This window comes from Carcharhinus amblyrhynchos, chromosome 20 (genome assembly GCF_965287045.1).
Source record: "Carcharhinus amblyrhynchos chromosome 20, sCarAmb.v2.hapA, whole genome shotgun sequence".
NCBI classification, from domain to species: domain Eukaryota; kingdom Metazoa; phylum Chordata; class Chondrichthyes; order Carcharhiniformes; family Carcharhinidae; genus Carcharhinus; species Carcharhinus amblyrhynchos.
In genome coordinates this window covers 27,418,937-27,440,822 of record NC_137343.1, presented here as the reverse complement: position 1 = coordinate 27,440,822, position 21,886 = coordinate 27,418,937, and the positions used below count along the sequence as shown (strand labels likewise).

Here is a 21,886-nt window from a genome sequence, read left to right as displayed (position 1 = left end):
GTGTCTGCATGGGGTTCCTCTAGATGCTCTGGTTTCCTCCCACAGTCCAAACATGTGCAGGTTGGGTTGATTGGCCATGCTAAATTATTCCTTAGTTGTCAGGGGGATTAGCAGGGTAAATATGTAAAGATGTGCAGGTTAGGTGGATTGGCCATGTTAATTTGCCCCTTAGTGTCAGGCGGGCTAGCTAGGTTAAATGCATAGGGTTATGGAGATAGGGCCTGGGTGGGATTGTGGTTGGTGCAGACTTGATGGAGCAAATGGCCTCTTTCTGCACTGTAGGGATTTTAGGATTCTATGATTCTACAATCCTATAAGGCAAATGGCAATTCTGGATAAAAACAATTTTGAATCAGAAACACTTACATTAGGTTAAAATCATTAATTAAATATACTTCATATTTATTTTTGAATTTTGTTAACAGCATTCAGTTACAAAGGGACTTCAAAAACATGATAATATGCTTTCAGAAATGCAGGCATGAACTCTCAAATCTCATCATTCTTTTATCCCATCTCTGCAAATGACAGACACACATTTAAAAAAAGGATTTGTTGAGACTGTCAGATAACTCCTGCTGCCTGTGAAACAATGCCCTAGTAACAGGCTGCACCTTTGGAAGATATGGGGAGATTTGATGAAAATTAATTTGTGAAATCAATTATGTTGGTTGTCTAGAGAAATTGGGACTGTTATCTTGAGAGGAGAAAAGGCTAAGAAGATATTTTATAGAAGTATTTAAAACCACCAAGGGCTTAGATAAAATAATTATGTTTCCAATGGTAAAAGCATCAATAATTTGAGGACATAGATTTATGGTGACTGGGAAGAGTCTCAAAGGCGACACGTGGAAAACTTTAACACAATAAGCAACAGGAATTTGCGATGGACAAAATCACATGGCCGTGATAAAGAATCAAAAGGAAATTGGGTAAATAACCGATGGGCAAAAACTGCAGGGTTACAGAAACAGAACTGAGTGGTTGGACTAACTGGATTGCTTCTGAAAAACCCAGCTGAATAGCTGCCTTTGGTGATGCACTATTCTATGATTCTATGATCCACAGAGTTGGCATTTTATAAGTAAATAAATGTTCAATAAATAATCGAATGTTCACATTATGTTTTGCTTTGTCAAACGTAAATTCACAAGATTTATTCTGTCAAAATCAAATTATATATTCACTGGTTCACGTGATAGTGCACAAAATTAAGTGCAGCTTAACTGGATTAGAATATAGTCCAAAAGTTCTTCCCCACCCCAGCACATCTATTATAAAAAGTTGAAAACAATATTTGTGCTATGAAGGGAAAAATTGATCAGCATGTAACATCAATAAGGGATTTAGCCGCCAACACCATCATCTTTCATTCAATAAAATAAACGAATTCCAAATATTTCAAACAAAACTTTTATAGTAGACACCACCATAGTTGTCACACATGGAATTTATTTTATTCATAAACTGCTCCTATATTTACATGAAATACAAATCAATATTCAGCATTTTGAAAGTGAAAATATCCAAAAATAATAATTTAACCGGTATAAAAAAAGTCCCCTCAACATTTGTGATGCTTAACACATGGCAAAGTTCATTAACTGTGTATTCCCATTTCGTTTCTTTTAAAAACAGCATTTTCAATGCTGTAGAGTAAAGCTTTGCAGAAGTACATTGAAAACATTTGTATGTTCAGCCGTGTATGTGACCTATTGCCACAGCAAATATTATGCCAACAATCCTACTATATTGTCAAAATGCTTCAATTTTGAAGTTGATAATATCCTGAATTTGAAATCCATATGACTGGGATTAGAAAACCCATCAGACTGAAATGGGGCTGAGGGTTGAGGTAGGGAGAAAAGACTGGAAATAGACAGCAACAGAAATCAATTCAATCTGTCGTCCATTCTTAAATCAGCAAATATTCTGTATCAACTGCAAAGGCTGGCACAGTCTCAATACCCCCTCAGTAGCAGAACGATATGGTGACAGAAAACTATGAAATGATGTCAAATTGAATTTGAAAAAAAAAGGAGTAATAAGAGAGAAGAACTTGTACAAGCAAACTACTCTATATTCAAGTTAGAGGAATTCAAAACCTATGACTGAAATGGGTGGCCCTAATGTTCCAACGTCCATCCTTGTTCCGATTTTCACATTACAGTAGTGTGAACATTTTGCAGGTTGTGAGGATTTTCTCATGCTGAATTGAATGTTTAGTTCTGCAAAGGAACAATATTACACCTGGAAAAAGGAGAAATAAATCATGCAAATTAAATTCTGCTCAAATATTAAATGCCTTTTATAACATATTACAGTACACATTGCACTACCACATATTTTGGAAATAAAGCGTATCAAAGTTTTACAGCACAGCAAGAGACTCTTCAGCCCATAATGAAACATAAAACACTTGAAAATTTACCTAGTGATCTCTGACTTCAAATACTATGTGCTACTGAAGCGCTGAAGAGACAACTGCCAGCTTGAAGCCCTCTGCCTAACTCCACTGCTGGCAGGAAGCAACACCAGCTGAGGCTTCAGCTGGAGACACATGGGAGTTGCTCTCTGGCAGTTGGAGCTAGGCGTGGGGAGGTCACTAGTCTGAGGTAGGGAAGCCAGCAAATGGTTGGTGAGCTGGTGAATGAGGAGAGACAGGGAGAGGAGGCAGTGATTGCTAGGGGAGAGGCTGACTGAAGGAGCACTCCTGGTCTTCTAGGCCCATAATGCGTGAAGAAAGCATTTGCCAGAATCTCCTGCCTTCCTGACACTGCCATGGTTCCTGGCCCCTGGAAACATATGCAGTAGTAAATTTGAAATGAAGTTCCCAATTGCAATAGGGAGCTTGGCTTCATAGGATGCCCCGATATCCACTATCATTCATTAACACCTTTTACAGAAGGAAATCTGCCATCCTTACCCAGTCTGGCCTACATGTGACTCCAGATCCTCAGCAATGTGGTTGACTCCTACCTGCCCTCTGAAATGGTCTAGCAGGCCACTCAGTTCAAGCAGCAATTAGGGATGGGGCAACAAATGGTGGCCCAGCCAGTGACACCCAGCTCCCATGAAAGAATAAAGAAATATTCCTTATTTCTTTATTAAAAAATTACCAAAAAAGGTGTCATTGACATTGGGGATGTTTTCACCCAAGGATATGTTCTCCTAGTAATTAAATCTTCAAGTAGCTTCCCACCCTTAAACAACACTTCCCTTGCTTGTCACAGGTGATTAATTGGGGCCAGGAAGTTGTTTTTATAGTTTTGATTTTTAAATTATCGTGTATTCATAAAGTAAATGGGCACTGAAACAACAGGCAATTAAAATACTACGGGGCTGGCTTTGAGATTATTTCCGCATGGAATGTAAGTGAATGATCAATTAGTTAGCCTGTCTCAGGGAAATCAATAAACACTCAAACTCATTGTGTTAGAAAGTCTTTGTTTTTTTGACTATGAGCAGAGGCAGAAAAAAGAAACAGAGACAATGACAGACTCTCAGTTGAGTCTTCAAACAAAGCCCAGGGGCAAGCTTTCATTCGACTCAGAAGCAGCAAGCAGCCAACGATTTGTAAGTGCTTTAAGACAACCTATCATGTGGGGAAGTGCACTTTGTTCATTATTATTATCATAATTATGCAAAGACAAATTTACTGATTGAAGTAAATGTGTCTGAGAACAACTGCTGGTTTGGTTCACTCACTGTAAAATAAGGTAAATTTGCATTATTGTCAGGCTTCGCCTTACTAATCTCTTTTGATCTGTGAACAAGACTAAAAAAGTAATAATGTTTATTTATTAGTTACAAGTAGGCTCACAGTGAAGTTACTGTGAAACTCCCCTAGTCGCCACACTCCGCACCCGTTCGGGAACATCGAGGAAGAATTTAGCATGGCCAATGCATCTAACCACCACGTCTTTTGGACTGCGGGAGGAAACCAGAGCACTGGGAGAAACCAATGCAGATATGGGGAGAACGTGCAAACTCCACACAGACAATGACCCAAGCTGGGAATCGAACCTAGGTCCCTAGCACTGTGAGGCAACAGTGCTAACCACTGTGCTACCATGCAGCCCACAAAAGCACAAATTGCCCACAAAAAGCACAACTGTGAAAAAAATATTCAGTTCACATTACAAACAAATACTTAGGGTGGCCCAATGGCTAGCACTGCTGCCTCACGGTGCCAGGGACCCAAGTTCAATTACAGCCTTGGTTGACTGTGTGGCGTTTGCACATTCTTCCCATGCCTGCGTGGGTTTCCTCTGGGTGCTCCAGTTTTTTCTTAGTCCAAAGATGTGCAGGTTTGGTGGATTGGCCATGCTATATTGCCCCTTAGTGACAACAGGACTAGTAGGGTATATAGGTGAAGTTACAGGGATAGGGCTTGGGTGGGATTGTTGTCAGTGCAGGCTGAATGACCTTCTTCTGCATTGTTGGGATTCTACGATTCTATAGGTATATTCCTATTAAATAGTTGGTATTGGGCATTACAGGTAATATATTCAGCAGAAATATATTCCGATGATAAAGAAGGAATGTAGGAGAAAGGATAACCAGCCGTGGTTATCGAAGGAAATAAAGGAAAGTATTAAATTAAAGGCCGATGCATTCAGAGTGGCTAAAAGTAGTGGGCGATTAGAAGATTGGGAAAGGTTTAAAAATCAACAAAGAATGACTAAGAAGTTGATAAAGGAAGGGAGGATAGACTATGAAACTAAACTAGCACTAAATATAAAAAAGGACAGTAAGAGTTTTTCCAAATATATAAAGAGGAGGAGGCTGGCTAGAGTGAATGTTGAACCCTTACAGGATGAGAGGGGGGATGTAGTGGTGGGAGATGAGGAAATGGCTGAGGCCTTAAATAAGTTTTTTGCCTCGGTCTTCACGGAAGAGGACACAAATAGTTTGCCAGATATTAAAGATAGAAGGATGGTAGGAGTTGAGGGCCTGAATGTGATTACTGTCACTAGAGAGGTAGTGCTTGATAGACTAATGTGACTGAAGGTGGACAAGTCCCCAGGACCAGATGGAATGCCTCCCAGGGTTCTGAAGGAAATGGCGGAGGTGACAGTGGATGCCTTGGTAATTATTTACCAAAATTCGCTGGATTCCAGGGAAGTGCCGGAAGATTGGAAAACGGCTAATGTTACGCCGCTGTTTAAAAAAGGTAGCAGACAAAAGGCAGGGAATTACAGGCCAGTTAGTTTAACGTCTGAAGTTGGAAAAATGCTTGAATCCATCATCAAAGAAGAAATAGCGAGACACGTAGAAAAGAATGGTTTGATAGAGCAGACGCAGCACAGATTTGTTAAGGGGAAGTCGTGTTTGACAAATTTATTGGACTTCTATGAGGATGTGACTAGTGTGGTAGACAGGGGGAAATCGGTGGATGTGGTGTTTTTAGGATTTCAAAAGGCGTTTGATAAGGTGTCTCATAAAAGGTTGCGACAGAAGGTTAGGGTGCACGGAGTTGGGGGTAGGTGTTAACGTGGATAGAGGATTGGTTGTCTAATAGGAAGCAGAGAGGGTATCAATGGGTACTATTCTGATTGGCGGTTGGTAACTAGTGGAGTGCCGCAGGGATCATTGCTGGGGCCTCAGCTATTTACCATTTATATCGATGATCTGGAGGAGGGGGCTGAGTTTAGGGTGACGAGATTTGCTGATGACACGAAGATGAGTGGTAAAGCAAATTGCATGGAGGGTGTGGAAAGTCTGCAGAGGCATCTGGATAGGCTGATCAAGTGGGCGAGGACCTGGCAGATGGAGTATAATGTTAGCAAGTGTGAGGTTATCCACTTTGGCAGAAATAATAGTAGGAGGGATTACTATTTAAAAGGTGAAAAGCTGCAGCATGCTACGGTGCAGAGGGACGTGGGGGTCCTTGTGCATGAGTCGCAAAAACCCAGTCTGCAGGTGCAGCAGGTGATCAAGAAGGCGAATGAAATGCTAGCCTTTATAGTGAGGGGAATAGAATATAAAAGCAGGGAGGTCTTGCTGCAACTGTACAGGGTATTGGTGAGGCCGCAGCTGGAGTACCGAGTGCAGTTTTGGTCGCCGCACTTGCGCAAGGATATTTTGGCCTTGGAGGGAGTGCAGAGGAGGTTCACTAGGCTGATACCAGAGATGAGGGGGTTGAACTATGAAGTGAGACTAAACAGACTGGGTCTGTACCCATTGGAGTTTAGAAGGATGAGTGGGGATCTTATAGAGATGTATACGGTAATGAAAGGGATGGATAGGGTGGAGGTGGAGAGATTTTCCCGCTTAGGAAGGATAGCAGGACTAGAGGGCACAGCCTCAAGATAAGGGGGGGCAGTTTAGATCGGAGTTGAGGAGGAACTTCTTCACTCAAAGGGTGGTGAATCTCTGGAATTCTCTGCCTGTTGAAGTGGTGGAGGCTACCTCGCTAAATATATTTAAGTCATGGGTAGATAGGTTTTTGACAGACAAGGGAATTAAGGGTTGTGGGGAGAAAGCGGGAAAGTGGAACTGTTCTACTTCAGATCAGTCATGATCTTATTGAATGGCAGAGCAGGCTCGAAGGGCTAGATGGCCTATTCCTGCTCCTATTTCTTATGTTCTTTGGTGCTGATCTTAGCTTGTAACACAAGCTTGGCAAAGAAAAAAAAACTGAGGTTTGAATGCTATCAAAGAAACTCTAACTATTTCAATTCAAAAACAGACTTGTATTGCCCTTGATTTAAAATATTTTTAAACATTGCTTTTTGTGAAAAAAAATCAAATTCATTGATGGATTACTTAATATAGCCTTTTAACTTCTAATCAAACCTAATTCAATCTTAGAAATCTAATTTTATCAATCTTAAAAATATGGCATCAATTTCTACATAAAATCTCACAAACATATGAGATGGTATAGTAAACAAAGACACAGATAACCAATTGTTTTAAAAGATCGAAATAATTTTCATTTTCCATTGATGAATTTTTAAACATTCTCATAGAAGGGATTAACATATATGCATATCTTTCACAAGTCAAAACGTTATTGTAATCTCACGACCAATAAATACCCTCTGCTTTCTTACTCTTTAGCAATAAAACTGCCCCTTTAATTGCAGCACCAGAACAGGAAGTAGAACAGGAGTAAACCACACGGTCCATCAAGCCTGCTCTGCTATTCAATACCATCATGCCTGATCTTGGACTCCAACTCCACTTTTCCCACCTCCTCCCCACATCCTTCAATTCTCAGAAAGACCAAAACTTTGCCAACGCCGGCCTTAATTGCATTCAACAAAGAAGTGTCCACAACCCTCTGGGGTAAAGGACTGCAAGGATTCACAACATTTCGAGTGAAGTAATTTCTCCTCATCTCAGCCCTGAATGATCGGCCCCTGATCCCGAGGCTGTGCCAGTGTTTCCGATTCCCGACTAATGGACACAATTTCTCAGCATCCAGCCCCTTTAGAATTTTGTAGGTTTCAGTAAGTTTGCCCATCATTGTTCTGAATCCAGACAATATAAGACCAATTTACTCAGCCTCTCATCATAGGACAACCCTTTATCCCAGAAACTAAATTAGTGAACCTATGCTGTACCATCTCTAATGCGAACATATCCTTTATTAAATGTGGAGGCCAAAACTGCCCACAGTCTCACCAAAACCCAGTACAATTGTAGCAAGGTTTATTTATTCTTTTACTTCAATGCCCTTGCAATAAAAGTCAACATGCCATTTGTCTTCCTAATTGCCTGCGGCATCTGCATGTATTTAATGTCCTATAGAGTATTATAATCCTATTTGTGTGTATTTCTTTTTCTTTACTTTAATAGTCTTTAGTAATAGTTACATAACGGCTAGGTTGGTTCTTCTCACTGTGGAGTTTCACCTGGTTCCTCACACCATTCCAAACACAAAACTATACACCACCACAACCAGTGTTTCAAGTTGAGATGCCCTCGCAGATACCACACGCGTAGTTTGTAACAGAAAACTGGGAGTTCTTCACCAAAATCTTAATAAAGCTTAATTCCTTGGTGTAGGGGATTTTTGACTTTTTGAATGTAACAAAAGTGAGGATCACATGGAACCAAGTGAGAATGTGTTACTTAAAGTAAGAAGGCTGCAAAATTGCTCTGGATCTAGCTCGATCTTACGTGGATGTAGACCATATAACCATAGCAAGTTTGAATGGTGTGCCTAAAACCAAATTGATACAACTAGCAGATAAATTGGTGGTCTTAGATAAAGGGCTAAGACTGCTGAGCTAATTGAAAGCATAGCAATGCATTTAAATAGAGGGGTTAGCCTGACCCAGTATTTCAAGAAGTGAGGAATTTGAATTAGCTAGGCTTCAATTACAAAGAGAAGTAGAAATTAAGTTAGAGATGCAGATGGCAGAGGAAAGTGGTTCTAGACGGAGCTCTCCCCAAATTCGACAGAGGATGCCGAGGCATTTTTCTGTGCTTTTAAAAAATAACTAAACAGTTGAAACAGCTACAAGTCATTAGGACCCCGCTCTGCCAGACTAAACTTGTAGATAGGGCTAGTGAGATCTATACGTCTTTATCAGAAGGAAATATCTAGGGACTATGAGACAGTGAGGAAAGCCATTTGGTGCTTATGAGGTAATGGAAGTTGAAGGCAAAGTTTCAAGCTGCAAGAAGAGAGTCTGGACAGGCTTGTATTGAATTCAAAAGGGTTAAACAAAGTCATTTTGACAAGTGGGCGCAAACATTAAAAATAGAAGAAACATATGGCACTCTTACAGAGATAATTCTGTTGGAAGAATTTAAAGATTTGTTGCCTACAATGATTAGAACTCATGTTGAGGCAGAAAGTTAGAACTGCCAGACAAGCTACAGAGCTTGCAGATCACTGTTTCACATGCTTTCCTCCTCACTATTTCTCACTATTAATTTTCATGTCATCTGAAAACTTAATCATATCACTCACATTCACATCTAGGTCATTAATGTATACTACAGACAACAAGGGACAGCACCTGTGCCTGCGGGACACCACTGTACACAGACTTCCATTGGATACAAGCTTCAGCAGACTAATTTAGATCAGATAGTAAGTTTTCAAAGATAATGAGATGTTCTCCAGTAATTTTGAAACAGTTGTGTTACATATTGAATTATAGTTGATCATTGACATATTATTTGATATAAACATCACCTTCTTCCTCCATCATGTCTACTGTAAGTTATCGTAATGCCGTGAAACCTACCCCAACAATCCTCTTCCACTCCAACGCTGAGGTGTGAGGCTCACATGTACATTTTGTCCATTTCGAATAATTGTTACGTTTAAAGGTTTCTGGAACAAAATATATCTGATATGTAAAAACTAGAAGACAAGCTTAAATTCCCCATAAGTGTAATAACATTATTACTTTGCAAATCGAGAGTCTGATTATTGCAATTTTCACCTTTTAAATGCAAGATCAGAGCAATTAGCAAGTTAATTACATTCACAGTTTAAAATGAAGTCAGTCATTTTGGTCTTAAAGAATTAAATATTAATTCTTAATTTCTCTCAACTTAATTTCTCTCACAAAAAGTCACTTTTATTTGACAAAATTATATTGTTTTGCTGTTCTGCAAAGATCAAAATAATTTAGGAACCAGTAAGGGAAAAAATTGATTTGCATTTACGCAGTGCTTAATTACATTGTCTGGGAAATTTCAACTCACTTTACATATGGTGAATTACTTTGATATGCTTTGAATGCTATATTAGCATATGTTGCAACTGCACTGTTAAAAGCAAGATCTCATTCAGTTAATCTGGTGTTGGTTGAGGGAGGGAAAATTGACGAGGACACCAAAACACCCTGCTCTTTTATGGATCAGTAAATAGAACAGCACTTTGTTATCCATCCTAAAATCAACATTTCAATCAAAGAAGTGCATTCACAGTGCTGGAAAGTCAGCATGCCTTAGCAATATCCAACCCCAATACACCACTGGTAATTGGTCGATGAAACCCAGGCAATTCAGTCCCATTTGCATTTAGAAATGACATTCTTGCCTCTGAATCACAAGGTTATAGATTTAAACCTATTCCAGCAAACTGAACAGTACAGTACTAAGACACTGTCAGAGATCTGTCCTGATGGATGACACATTAAACCACGGTTTTAGAATTGTCTGTTCAGGTAGGCATAAAATATGTCATAGTAATATTCAGAGGTTCTCCCGGTATCCTGGCCGACATTCCTTCCTCCGCCAACACCACCAAAATAAGTTAACATTCATCTCCTTGCTGATTGTAGAACTTTGATATGTGTAAATTGGCTAATCCATTTTACTATACATCAACAGAAGTACTTAATTAGTTGTGAAGTATTTTTGAATCTCCTGCAGCTCTGCAGAACAAATACAAGCTTTTATTAAAAAATCCTTTTGTATTCATATTTACTTAAGAACATAAGAGCTAGGAGCAGGAGGAGGCAATTCAAACCCTCGAGCGTGCTCTGTCATTCAATATGTCTGTCATTCATGGCTGATCTTATTTCAGCTTCAACTCCACTTACCTGACCATTCTCCCTAATCCTACAACCCACTACTCATTACAAATTTCCTCATTATACTGTGCCCCACTGCAGAACTTCTATTTGGGGACCTAATATATTATTCCCATCTGGGACTTCTTTCCCTTGCTATTTCTTATTTCTACCTAGACTGATTCTCCATCTTAATTTCCAGTGCCCATATCATTTCTCACTACAGCACTGATTTTCTCCTTCATCAACAAAGCACTTTTCCTTTCAGTCTACCCTTCCAAAATACTGAGTACCCTCGGATATTCAATTCCCAAACCTGGTTTCCCTGCAACCACATCTCAGCAATCGCCACTAAATCATACCCATTTGTCTATATTTGCACTGTTAACACATCAATTTCATTCCAAATGCATTATGCATTCTTATACAAAGCCTTTAAGTTTGTTCTAGAATCAAATTTTCCTACACTTGCACAATTCCTTGGTACACTACGATGTTCACACATTGTGTCCCTTTTATTTTTTGACAATAACCCACCTCATTACTAATCTGCGCTTCTACCTTCTCGTTTAACATTGATTTTTAATTTTTAAATATTTATTATGTTTATTATTTGATGGTCTACCACCTTTGAATATTATAGAGTTGAGAGTTTTGATCCATTGGAATCAGAAGTTAAGTAAATTTAAGTGAATGGCAACACTGCATAAATGTGGGACTTGGTCTCAAGATTCCATGAAAACAAACAGCTCAGATTCTTCATGCCTAATTTAGAACTCAGGTTCTGGTACCGATTTGAGCCTTAAGTCTGGGTTAAGATGACAGAATTCAACTAGCCAAACTGATATAATGAAATGAATAGTAAAATGAAGTGCCCAAAAATATGTTTTTATCCCCAACTATTTCCCCCATTTGAGATCTGGGGCTGCCAAGACAGTTTTGGAACAGAAAAAAACAAAATATATAAGTCTACAAAATACACAGATGCCAGTATAAATCGAAAATTTAGTGTGTTCTAATTAATATTACCTTTGCCCTTGCTTCTGTACATTAACTTTTTTTAACATTACTTTTGAAAATAGAAATAGGCTTCTCACCAGTTCTTTTATACCTGATACAATAGAATATGACAGGATTTATTGACAAGCAAATAGTTACGTTCGCACTATTTAAGTGCCAGGCAATGAACATCTCCAACAAGAGTGAATCCAACCATTTTCCCTTGACATTCAATGGCATGAATCCTCTGCTATCAGCATCCTGGAGGTAAGCATTGACCAGTTGTTTAAATACTGAGGCTACAAGCAGGTCAGAGGCTAAGAATTCAGCAGTGAGTAACTCCCCTGACTCCACAAACCAAGACACCATTTATAAGGTATAAATCAGGAGTGTAATGGAATACTCTCCACATACCTGGATGATTGTAGCTCCATCAACACTCAAAAATCTCTACACCATCCAGGACAAAGCAACCTGCTTGAATGGCACCACCTCAAACATGTACTTTCTCTACCACTGACACACTGTGGCAGCAGCATGCACCACCTACAACATATACAGCAGCAACTCAACAAGGCTCCTTCAATAACATCTTCCAAAACTGCAAAGCCTACTGCCTAGGACAAGGGCAGCAGACACATGGGAACACGACCACCTGCACGTTCCCCTTCATGCCACATACCATTGTGACTTGGAACCACGGCACTGTTCCCTCACTGTCGCTGGGTCAAAATCCTGGAACCCACTCCCTAACAGCACTGTAGTTGCACCTACACTACAGAATGCAACTTTTCAAAGCAGTGGCACACCATCACTTTCTCAAGGAAAAATAGTGATAGGCACTGGTCTAGTCCGTAACACCCACACCCTGTTAAACAACAAAAAACAGGAATAAAATAATTTAAAATCTCTGCTAAATTTATTTCCTACTTCTTCTTGGTAGCTTTTAGTATGGGCATAAAATTACATAGAAATTACAGAAAGGAAACAGGCCATTTGGCACAACCATTTATTTTCTGCAGAAGCAGATAATTTCTTGTTACTCTCTATTCCTATATTCCTTTACTCCCAGCAGCTAACCTGTTCTTAAATAGTGATATGGTGTTTCCTTCAATTGTCAGCTCCAGGACAAAGAAAAGTCCTCTTAACTATCCTATATCTCATGCTGACCAATATCTTTAGGCCCTCATTCTAGACTTCTCAGTTCACAGAATCACAGATTACTACAGTGCAGAAGAGGACCTTCGGCCCGCCGAGTCTGCACTGATGCATGAAAGGCCCTGACCTGCCCATTTAATCCCATTTGCCAGCACTTGGCCATAGCCTTGAATGTTATGGCATACCAAGTTCTCATCCAGGTACTTTTTAAAGAATGCGAGGCATCCCACCTCTGCCACCCTCCTAGGCAGTGCATTCTAGATTGTCACCATCCTCTGAGTAAAAAGATTTTCCCCAAATCCACCCTAATCCTCCCACCCCTCATTTTTAACTTGTGTCCCCTCATAACTGACCTTTAACTAAGGGGAACAGCTGCTACTTATCCACTCTGTCCATGCCCCTAATAATCTTGAGCATCTCAATCAGATTGCCCCTAGTCTTCTCTGTTCCAACAAAAATAACCCAAGCCTATCCAACCTCTCTTCATAATTTAAATGCTCCATCCCAGATAGCATCCTGGTGAATCTCATCTGCACCCTCTTCAGTGCATTCACATCCTCCCTATAATGTGGAGACTAGAACTGCACATGGTACTCCAGCTGTGGCCTCCCCAAAGTTCTATTCAACTCCATCAAGACCTTTCCCTGCTTTTGTAACTTATACCCCAATTGATAAAGGTGAGTATGCCGTATGCCTTTCTCACCAACCTATTAACCTGCCTTTCTGTCTTCAGAGATCTACGGACAAACACGCCAAGGTTCCTTTGTCCTTTGGAACTTCCTAGTGTCAGACATTTCATAGTATACTTCCTTGTCAAATTACTCCTTCCAAAGTGCATCATCTCACATCTTTCAGGGTTAAATTCCATCTGCCACTTATCCGCCTATTTGACCAACTCGTCTACCATCTCAGTTACCATAAGGAGTCTCTATATTCTCTTATGCTCTCATTACACCTTGATCTGTAACAACATTCCTCTTTAACAAGAGGAGAAAGTGAATACTTTGCATCAGAGCAGGGGACGAGAAAATTAGAGATCAAATCAATACATACTGAAAGCACTTACTAACAGCTGGTTAAAAGCACTGCTGTTGAATAGAGAGAGCTAGTTACATGCCTATCCCTTTTCTGCATCCAGGTAACAATGCAGGCTCAGCCAAAAGTTCCCAGCAAAAGTAATGTTCAAATGGATTGTGCTTGGAATAAATTTGTGACGGGCCACATTTACATTTTTTTGAAAATTCTATGCAAGGGCATTGATGATATTAATATTATAACAGCAGGGCTTCAATCCATACTGTTTTTTAATCAGATCTGGTGTATAGGAGAAAGTGGGTTCCCGGACACGCATCCTTTGTTTGAACAGAGGGGAGTACGGTAGGATGAGAGAAGAATTGGCGAATCTTGACTGGGGGAGCGCTTTGGAAGGTAGGTCTGCTGAGGAGCAGTGGAGGATCTTTAAGGAGATCTTTCTTGGTGCTCAGCAGAAATTTATTCCGATGGTTAAAAAGGACCGTAGGAGGAGAGGTAATAAGCCGTGGATAACGAAGGAGGTGAAGAAAAGTGTCAAATTAAAAGCGGAGGCATTTAGAGTAGCTAAGAGTAGTGGGCGAGAAGAGGATTGGGAGAGGTTTAAATGTCAACAAAGATTGACAAAGAAGTTGATAAAGAAGGGTAGGAGAAACTATGAAGCTGGGCTAGCGCTTAATATAAAAAAGGATAGCAAGAGTTTTTATAAATATATAAAAAGGAAGAGGCTGGCTAGGGTGAACGTTGGACCCTTAGAGGATGAGAGGGGGGACTTAGTGGTAGGGGATGGGGAAATGGCTGAGGTCTTGAATAACTTTTTTGTTTCGGTCTTCACGGAGGAAGACGTGAATAATTTGCCGGGTGTTAGCGATGGAAAGGTGGTAGGACTGGAGGGTCTCAATGACATTACTGTTACTAGAGAGGCAGTGCTCGACAGACTGGAGGGACTGATTGTGGACAAGTCACCAGGACCGGATGGAATGCATCCGAGGGTTCTGAAAGAAATGGCGGAGGTGATAGTGGATGCCTTGGTGGTTATTTTCCAGATGTCGCTGGATTCCGGGGAAGTGCCGGAAGATTGGAAAGCGGCTAATGTTACGCCGTTGTTTAAGAAGGGTGCCAGGCAAAAGGCAGGGAATTATAGGCCGGTTAGTTTAACGTCTGTAGTAGGTAAAATGTTAGAATCCGTCATCAAGGAGGAAATAGCGAGGCATCTTGAGAGGAATTGCTTGATAGAGCAGACACAGCACGGTTTCGTTAAGGGGAAGTCGTGTCTGACAAATTTATTGGAGTTCTATGAGGATGTGTCTAGGGCAGTGGATAGAGGAGAGCCGGTGGATGTGGTCTTTCTTGATTTTCAGAAGGCGTTTGACAAGGTACCTCACAATAGGTTATTGCAGAAGGTCAGGGGGCATGAAGTTGGGAGTAGAGTGTTAGTGTGGATAGAGGATTGGTTGTCAAATAGGAGACAGAGAGTGGGGGTTAATGGGTGCTATTCGGATTGGCGGTTGGTGACTAGTGGAGTGCCCCAGGGGTCGGTGCTGGGGCCTCAGCTATTTACCATTTATATAGATGATCTGGAGGAGGGAACCGAGTGTATGGTGTCGAAATTTGCTGATGACACCAAGATTGGTGGAACGGCAAATTGCGCGGAGGGTGTGGAGAGTCTGCAGAACGATCTAGATAGGCTGGGCGAATGGGCCAGGAAATGGCAAATGGAATTTAATGTTGGCAAGTGTGAGGTGGTCCACTTTGGTAGGAAGAATGGTAGGAAGGACTATTACTTACGTGGCGAAAAACTGCAGCAGGCGACGGTGCAGAGGGACCTCGGGGTCCTTGTGCATGAGTCGCAAAAACCCAGCCTGCAGGTGCAGCAGGTGGTCAGGAAGGCGAATGGGATGCTTGCCTTCATAGCGAGGGGGATTGAATATAAAAGTAGGGAGGTCTTGCTGCAGCTGTATAGGGCATTGGTGAGGCCGCAGCTTGAGTACTGTGCGCAGTTTTGGTTGCCGTACTTACGCAAGGATATTTTGGCCTTGGAGGGAGTGCAGAGGAGGTTTACTAGGCTGATACCGGAGTTGAGGGGGTTGAGCTATGAGGAGAGGCTGAATAAACTAGGCTTGTACTCGTTAGAGTTTAGAAGAATGAGGGGAGATCTCATTGAGACGTATAAGATGATGAATGGGATGGAAAGGATAGAGGTGGAGAGGCTCTTCCCGCTCAGAAAGGACAGGACTAGGGGGCACAGCCTCAAGATAAAGGGGGGGGGGGCGGTTTAGAACGGAGTTGAGGAGGAACTTCTTCACTCAAAGGGTGGTGAATCTCTGGAATTCTCTGCCCGTTGAGGTGGTGGAGGCTGCCTCGCTAAATATTTTTAAGATGCGGGTTGATGGGTTTTTGATAAGTGAGGGGATTAAGGGTTATGGGGAGAGGGCAGGAATGTGGAACTGAGACACGACAGATCAGCCATGATCTTATTGAATGGCAGGGCAGGCTCAAAGGACTGGATGGCCTACTCCTGCTCCTATTTCTTATGTTCTTATATAGGAAACCAAAAGAAGTTCAAGGAAAAATTATCTGAAACAGTTTTAATTATTTTCAAAACCGGTCAAATGTGATGAAAAAAGCATGCATTTTCCACAAATATGAAACAGGCACTCACCCCTTCACTCCGCTGAACTACTGTGGCAATATTTTGCAAGTTTTGAAAATTTTGTGTATTTACAGAACCAAATTCTATAATTTCATCACCAACCTGCAAACCCTAGGAGAAAAAAAGAAAGAGTTTACATGTGTAAAATTGCCTTCTTTTTCAAACACCATTGTAACTCTTCGTGCCTCTCAACCTCATTGACTGCCACACATCAACTTCAACTTAATGAAGGGTGAACTCTCCAGTGGTCTAGAAAACCTACTTTCCGTTCCAGTCACATGACACACGGGATAAATGAACATTATGGCGTACTGTCATTTAATTTCTCCTCCATTTCTAATCTCCCTCTTTCCTTCAAAGATCGTAGTATCCTGTCACCTTCCAAGTCTGCATCAATTGTCCATCTCCATATTTGAGTCTCTCCCATTATATATGTGCCCCAATGCAATTCAACACACAACTGACATCCTCTGTGACTCCAGTGGATTATTCCATCCTACCCTCTCTGCAATTACATCATCCTACTTCAACACCACCCCTTCACTGTATAGCTTTCAGCTTAGTGCCTTTGGTTGATTCCACAATTACCTTCCCAACCACAGCCAGTGCAACTCAAGTTTCAGCTTTTTTTTGTCTGTGTCATTATCACTCAAGTTTCTCTTATGAATTTATCCTTGGGCTCTTGCTATTTCTCATATGTTCTCTCTTGGCAACATCATTCAAAGACATAGGGTCAGTTTTCACTTGCACAACCTCTGCACTTTCAGATTGCTTTTCTAGTCTAAGAAAATCTAGGCAGATTGACTTTGTCTCCAGTCCCAGTCACAAACTCTGTTGCTTAATGATCATGAACCTGTTGGAACCTGTGAAAATGAACTATTCACAGGTGTAGCACACAACTTAATGTCAAGCTGATCCTCTGACCCCATAGTCACTCCATCACAAAGGCTTCAATCTTGGTAACACGTCCATCTCCATTCCTGTCTCAACCAATCTAGTCCTGAAGCTCTCATCAATGCATTTATCACCTCCAGGCTTGAGTAGTACAATACTCTATAGGCCAACCTCCACACTATAAAAACTTCAATAAAAACTTCAAAGCAAAGTCCAACCGCTTGTATTCTACTCTATAGCAGTTCCATTATGGCTCCATTTCCTCAGTACCTGCAAGTTAAAAAGTCTTTTATGATGTTAAACCTCCTAATGGACCTAAAGACAACTTGATCGTGAACAGTCTATCTATGAATTTTAGGAGCAGCCCTGTATAACATTATAAAAATGTATCATAATCTTAGTTCAAATTACAGATTGTCGTCAACTGAAATTATGAAATATCATTTAATGGCTGCACTAACTCACTAAATGAACTCATTTGTTTTATACTGCCGACCAGAATGCTACATGGTACTTGAAAAGAAAACAAGTATGCAAGATACAACAAGCAACATCATTTGACATTTGTTTGCTACTTAGAAGAATTTTGTCACGGAAAATAATTTGGTTTAAGGTATTTTGGACTATATATTTTAGAAATAATCTTAGGTCTGTGCAGATTTTTCTGTACTCACTGAAGTGCTGGCAGGTGAACCTGGAGTAACAGCGTCTATTTTGGCAAAAGCAGTTGGTATGGTAATCTCCTGTTCCATTGCTTCTTGATGCACCCCTGCTTCATCCAGTCTATGTTTTTCCCTATCACGTGCATGCAGCTGGTGGAGTGCTTCCTCAATTTGTTTCATCAAGTCTTTATGATCATTTTGTAGACCTCACAAAAACAAGAAACATCCGCAGTATATTTACAATAGGCTAATGAAATAATAAGTCGCAGCAAAACTTGTCATACCAGACCTGCATGTCACAGGCCATATGTTTGACTGGAATTTCCTTATTCAGTTTCAGGTGTACTGTCAATGGGAGTCAAAGGAAAATAGGGATATGAAACTTTTCCAATAAGGTGAGGTGATTTGCTACTGAGTTCCCACTGATACAGTTTCAAAACAACTCACTTTTAAGCACAGTTATCTCCCAGCTTGATGAATACAAAAGTACTGTAAAATATAAATCTTAGAAATTCTTTAATTTTATTCCTTATCACTGTCTTCTAAATCTCCTCCCTCTCAAAGAGATAGAGATGGCCGTAGCTTTTCACTGGCGCTATCAATTCATCGTACATATAAATTCAAAGAGAATACTTTGAGGGAAGGACGTAGTTTCAACCTTCACTATGACAAAGCATTTGGCCATCTTAAGAAATTCATTACAAGCCCCAAACACGAACCAGAAAAAATTCATACATGAGATTGACAAATCTGAATGACGGTCATGGTTTAATTTGTATTAGAAGAGTACAGTATTGTATGCATAGAATTATCAGGATTCAGATACTCATTTTTTAAAAACTGTTAACCTGGCACAGTGGTTAACGCCAGGGAACCAGGTTCAATTCCAGCCTCGGGTTATTGTCTGTGTGGAGTTTACACTTTTCCCCATATCTACATGGGTCTCCTCCAGGTGCTCCAGTTTCCTCCCAAAGATGTGTGGATTAGGTTGATTGGCCATGCTAACTTGACCCTAATGTCAGGGGGAGGGGCAGAGTAAATGTGTGTGTAAGGGAATAGGACCTGGGTGGGATTGTGGACGGTACAGACTTGATGGGTCAAATGGCGATCTTCTGTACTGAGGGATTCTATGATTCTATAGCTTAGAACAACATCAGTTCCCTTTAGGATATTACAATGTTTTAAAAATACATCAACATTACTTACAAATGATATTATGTCGGGCTGTTCGAACTTCATAAACATTAATATCTGTCCGTGGATATCCTTCAATATCAACTAAAGGTTCATCCATTCCAGCTTTGTTTTGCTGTAAGTCACAGGTTCAACAGCTACAATTAGTGTTAAAATGCAACAAAATACTTGAAAACAATCATTATTTGCTGGTTTTGCACCTATTCTGTGCCTAGCCTTAACACTTACATTTATTATTTACTACTGGATTTAAAGGTGATTGGTAAAAGGGCCGCAGGAGACGTGAGGATTTTTGTAACACAGCAAGTTATGATGATCTGAGATCTGGGGCGGCACGGTGGCATAGTGGTTAGCACTGCTGTCCCACAGCACCAGGAACCCGGGTTTGATTCCTGGTTTTGGTCACTGTCTGTGCGGAGTCTGCACGTTCTCCCTGTGTCTGTATGGGTTTTCTCCCAGTGCTCTGGTTTACGCCTACAATCTGAAAGACATGCCGGTTAGATGCATTTGCCATGCTAAATTCTCCCTCAGTGTACCCGAACAGGTGCCAGAGTGTGGAGAGTAAGGGAATTTCACAGTAACTTCATTGGAGTGTTAATGTAAGCCTGATTGTGAAATTAATGAATAAATAAATTAAATAAAAGTGTGGTTGATGGAAGCGGATTCAACAATGCCATTCAAAAGGCAATTGAATAAATACTTAAATAACTAAATAAATAAACAAAGGGAAAAAACACAGGGTTGTGGGGCAAAAGCAGGGGAGTGGGATAGCCATACAAGGGCTGCCATTGGCACCATTGAGCAAAATACCTCCTTTTATGCTGTATCATTCTATCATTTTATAATGTAATTCTAATATATACCAATGCCAGATAACATGTCAAATAATTTGTCATGGCTTTGATATTTATTCATCATACCACTGAATAAATAAATAACTCAAGCAACAAATGTACTGTGATACCACGTCATGTAAGCTGACGAATTTAAATTGTGTCTGAATCAGGAATTTACATAACAGAAGTCAATTAAAGCTTAAAGTTTATTTATTACTGTCATAGGTAGCCTTACACTGCAATGAAGATACTGTGAAAATCCCCTAGTCGCCACACTCAGGCACCTATTTGGGTACATTGAGGGAGAATTTAGCATGGCCAATGTACCTACCCATCACATCATTTTGGACTGTGGAAGGAAACCACAGCACATGGAGGACACACACGGAAAAAACTTGCAGACTCCACACAGACACGGAGAAAACTTGCAGACTCCACACAGACACGAAGAAAACTTGCAGACTCCACACAGACAGTGACCCAAACCAGGAACCAAACCCAGATCCCTGGCGTTGTGAGGCAGCAGCGGTAACCACTGTACCACTAAATTAGTGGGTTTGGTACATTTAAAAGTGGAGCTATTCTGTTTGTCAATGGGTCATTATGTCATCACACTAGATATGTGTGATCACTGGACTTTAACTCAATTTTGAAATGGACAAATATATTTTCACGTTGCTATCATGAAAATCTATCATGATTTTGAGGTCATTTAACTACTCAGTCGTTCATTAACTTGCATGTTGTTGATGATTTGTTCTGCTTCTGGTCAGACTTTTGAAAGAAAAAAATGCCAGCCTCACATGCCCTTCTCACACAGCAATTCATACACTCAAGCACTGTTTACTTCAGGAATGCACTATGATCCCTATGGATCATGCATTGTGTTGAATGAACCGTATGCCTGGAAAACAACACAGCATTGTTCCGACACACTGCAAATGAGTGAAGCAACTACAGAAAGGTAACAGTATCATGAGAAGATGTCAGAGAATTCCACTGTCCCATTCTATGATGTGCAGTCACACATATATGTAGTCACAAAAGTACATCTTTCATAACAGGAAGCATGTAAATCTATCCTGTATTGAGCTCTGACGAAGGGTCATCCACACTCAACTCTCTCTCCACAGATGCTGTCAGACCTGCTTAGATTTTCCAGCATGTTCTGTTTTTGTTTTGGATTCCAGCTTCTGCAGTATTTTGCCTTTATCACATTTATCCTGGGCTCTTGCACAAATGATGTGGAGATGCCAGCGTTGGACTGGGGTAAACAAAGTAAGAAGTCTCACAACACCAGGTTAAAGTCCAACAGGTTTGTTTGTAGCAAACGCCACTAGCTTTCAGAACTGGCTGTTAACTCTCACCCCACTGACGAAGGAACGTCCAGTTTCAAAAGCTAGTGGCGTTTGCTACAATTAAACCTTTTGGACTTTAACCTGGTGTGGAGACTCCTTACTGTGTTTACCGCCAGTCTAACGCCGGCAGCTCCACATCATGGCCCCCAGCAGTGGCAGCCAGCAGTGAGGGCAGCCCGATCCCTCAGGCTGCTGAATGACCAAGAGCTCCTGTAACACTCACCCCTTCTAAAATATCATAGTAAGCTTTGATCTGCGCCTCGATGGCATCTTTCTTTTTCACCAGCTGCTGCACATCCGCCATTGTCACTCTCTGCAATGAACTCTCCGGGCCCTGGTCCGACATTGTCCTGCCAACAGACTGACTACGGCTCCCGGCAGCGGCCACACCGCCCCGGCTCAAATCGCAACCGCAAAGCTCAAAATACAAGTGCACCAGCAACAGGTGACCTTGGCAGCCTCACTGCTTGTGCCTATGAAAGAAGTGTGGTCCTGTCGTGGAATTCAGACATTATTCGCTGTGTTCCTTTTTCCACAAGTTGTAATTCAGCTTAACAAATGTACAATCTGCTGCAGCAGGACTGTATGAATGTGAACATTTGATGTCCCACTA

The 21,886-nt window shown here is 40.9% G+C and overlaps 1 protein-coding gene across 1 annotated transcript; it reads right to left on the bottom strand.

The window, feature by feature from the left end:
- Positions 1-381: 381 nt before the first annotated feature.
- psmd9 (proteasome 26S subunit, non-ATPase 9) lies at positions 382-21,662 on the bottom strand. The gene is made up of 6 exons (XM_080208311.1): positions 21,497-21,662; positions 19,092-19,194; positions 17,898-18,091; positions 16,339-16,440; positions 9,213-9,301; positions 382-2,250 (listed from the first exon to the last, which is right to left on the bottom strand). The coding sequence occupies exons 1-6, from the start codon at positions 21,617-21,619 to the stop codon at positions 2,223-2,225; spliced, it is 639 nt and encodes a 212-aa protein (XP_080064437.1). The 5' UTR covers positions 21,620-21,662; the 3' UTR covers positions 382-2,222.
- Positions 21,663-21,886: the final 224 nt, after the last annotated feature.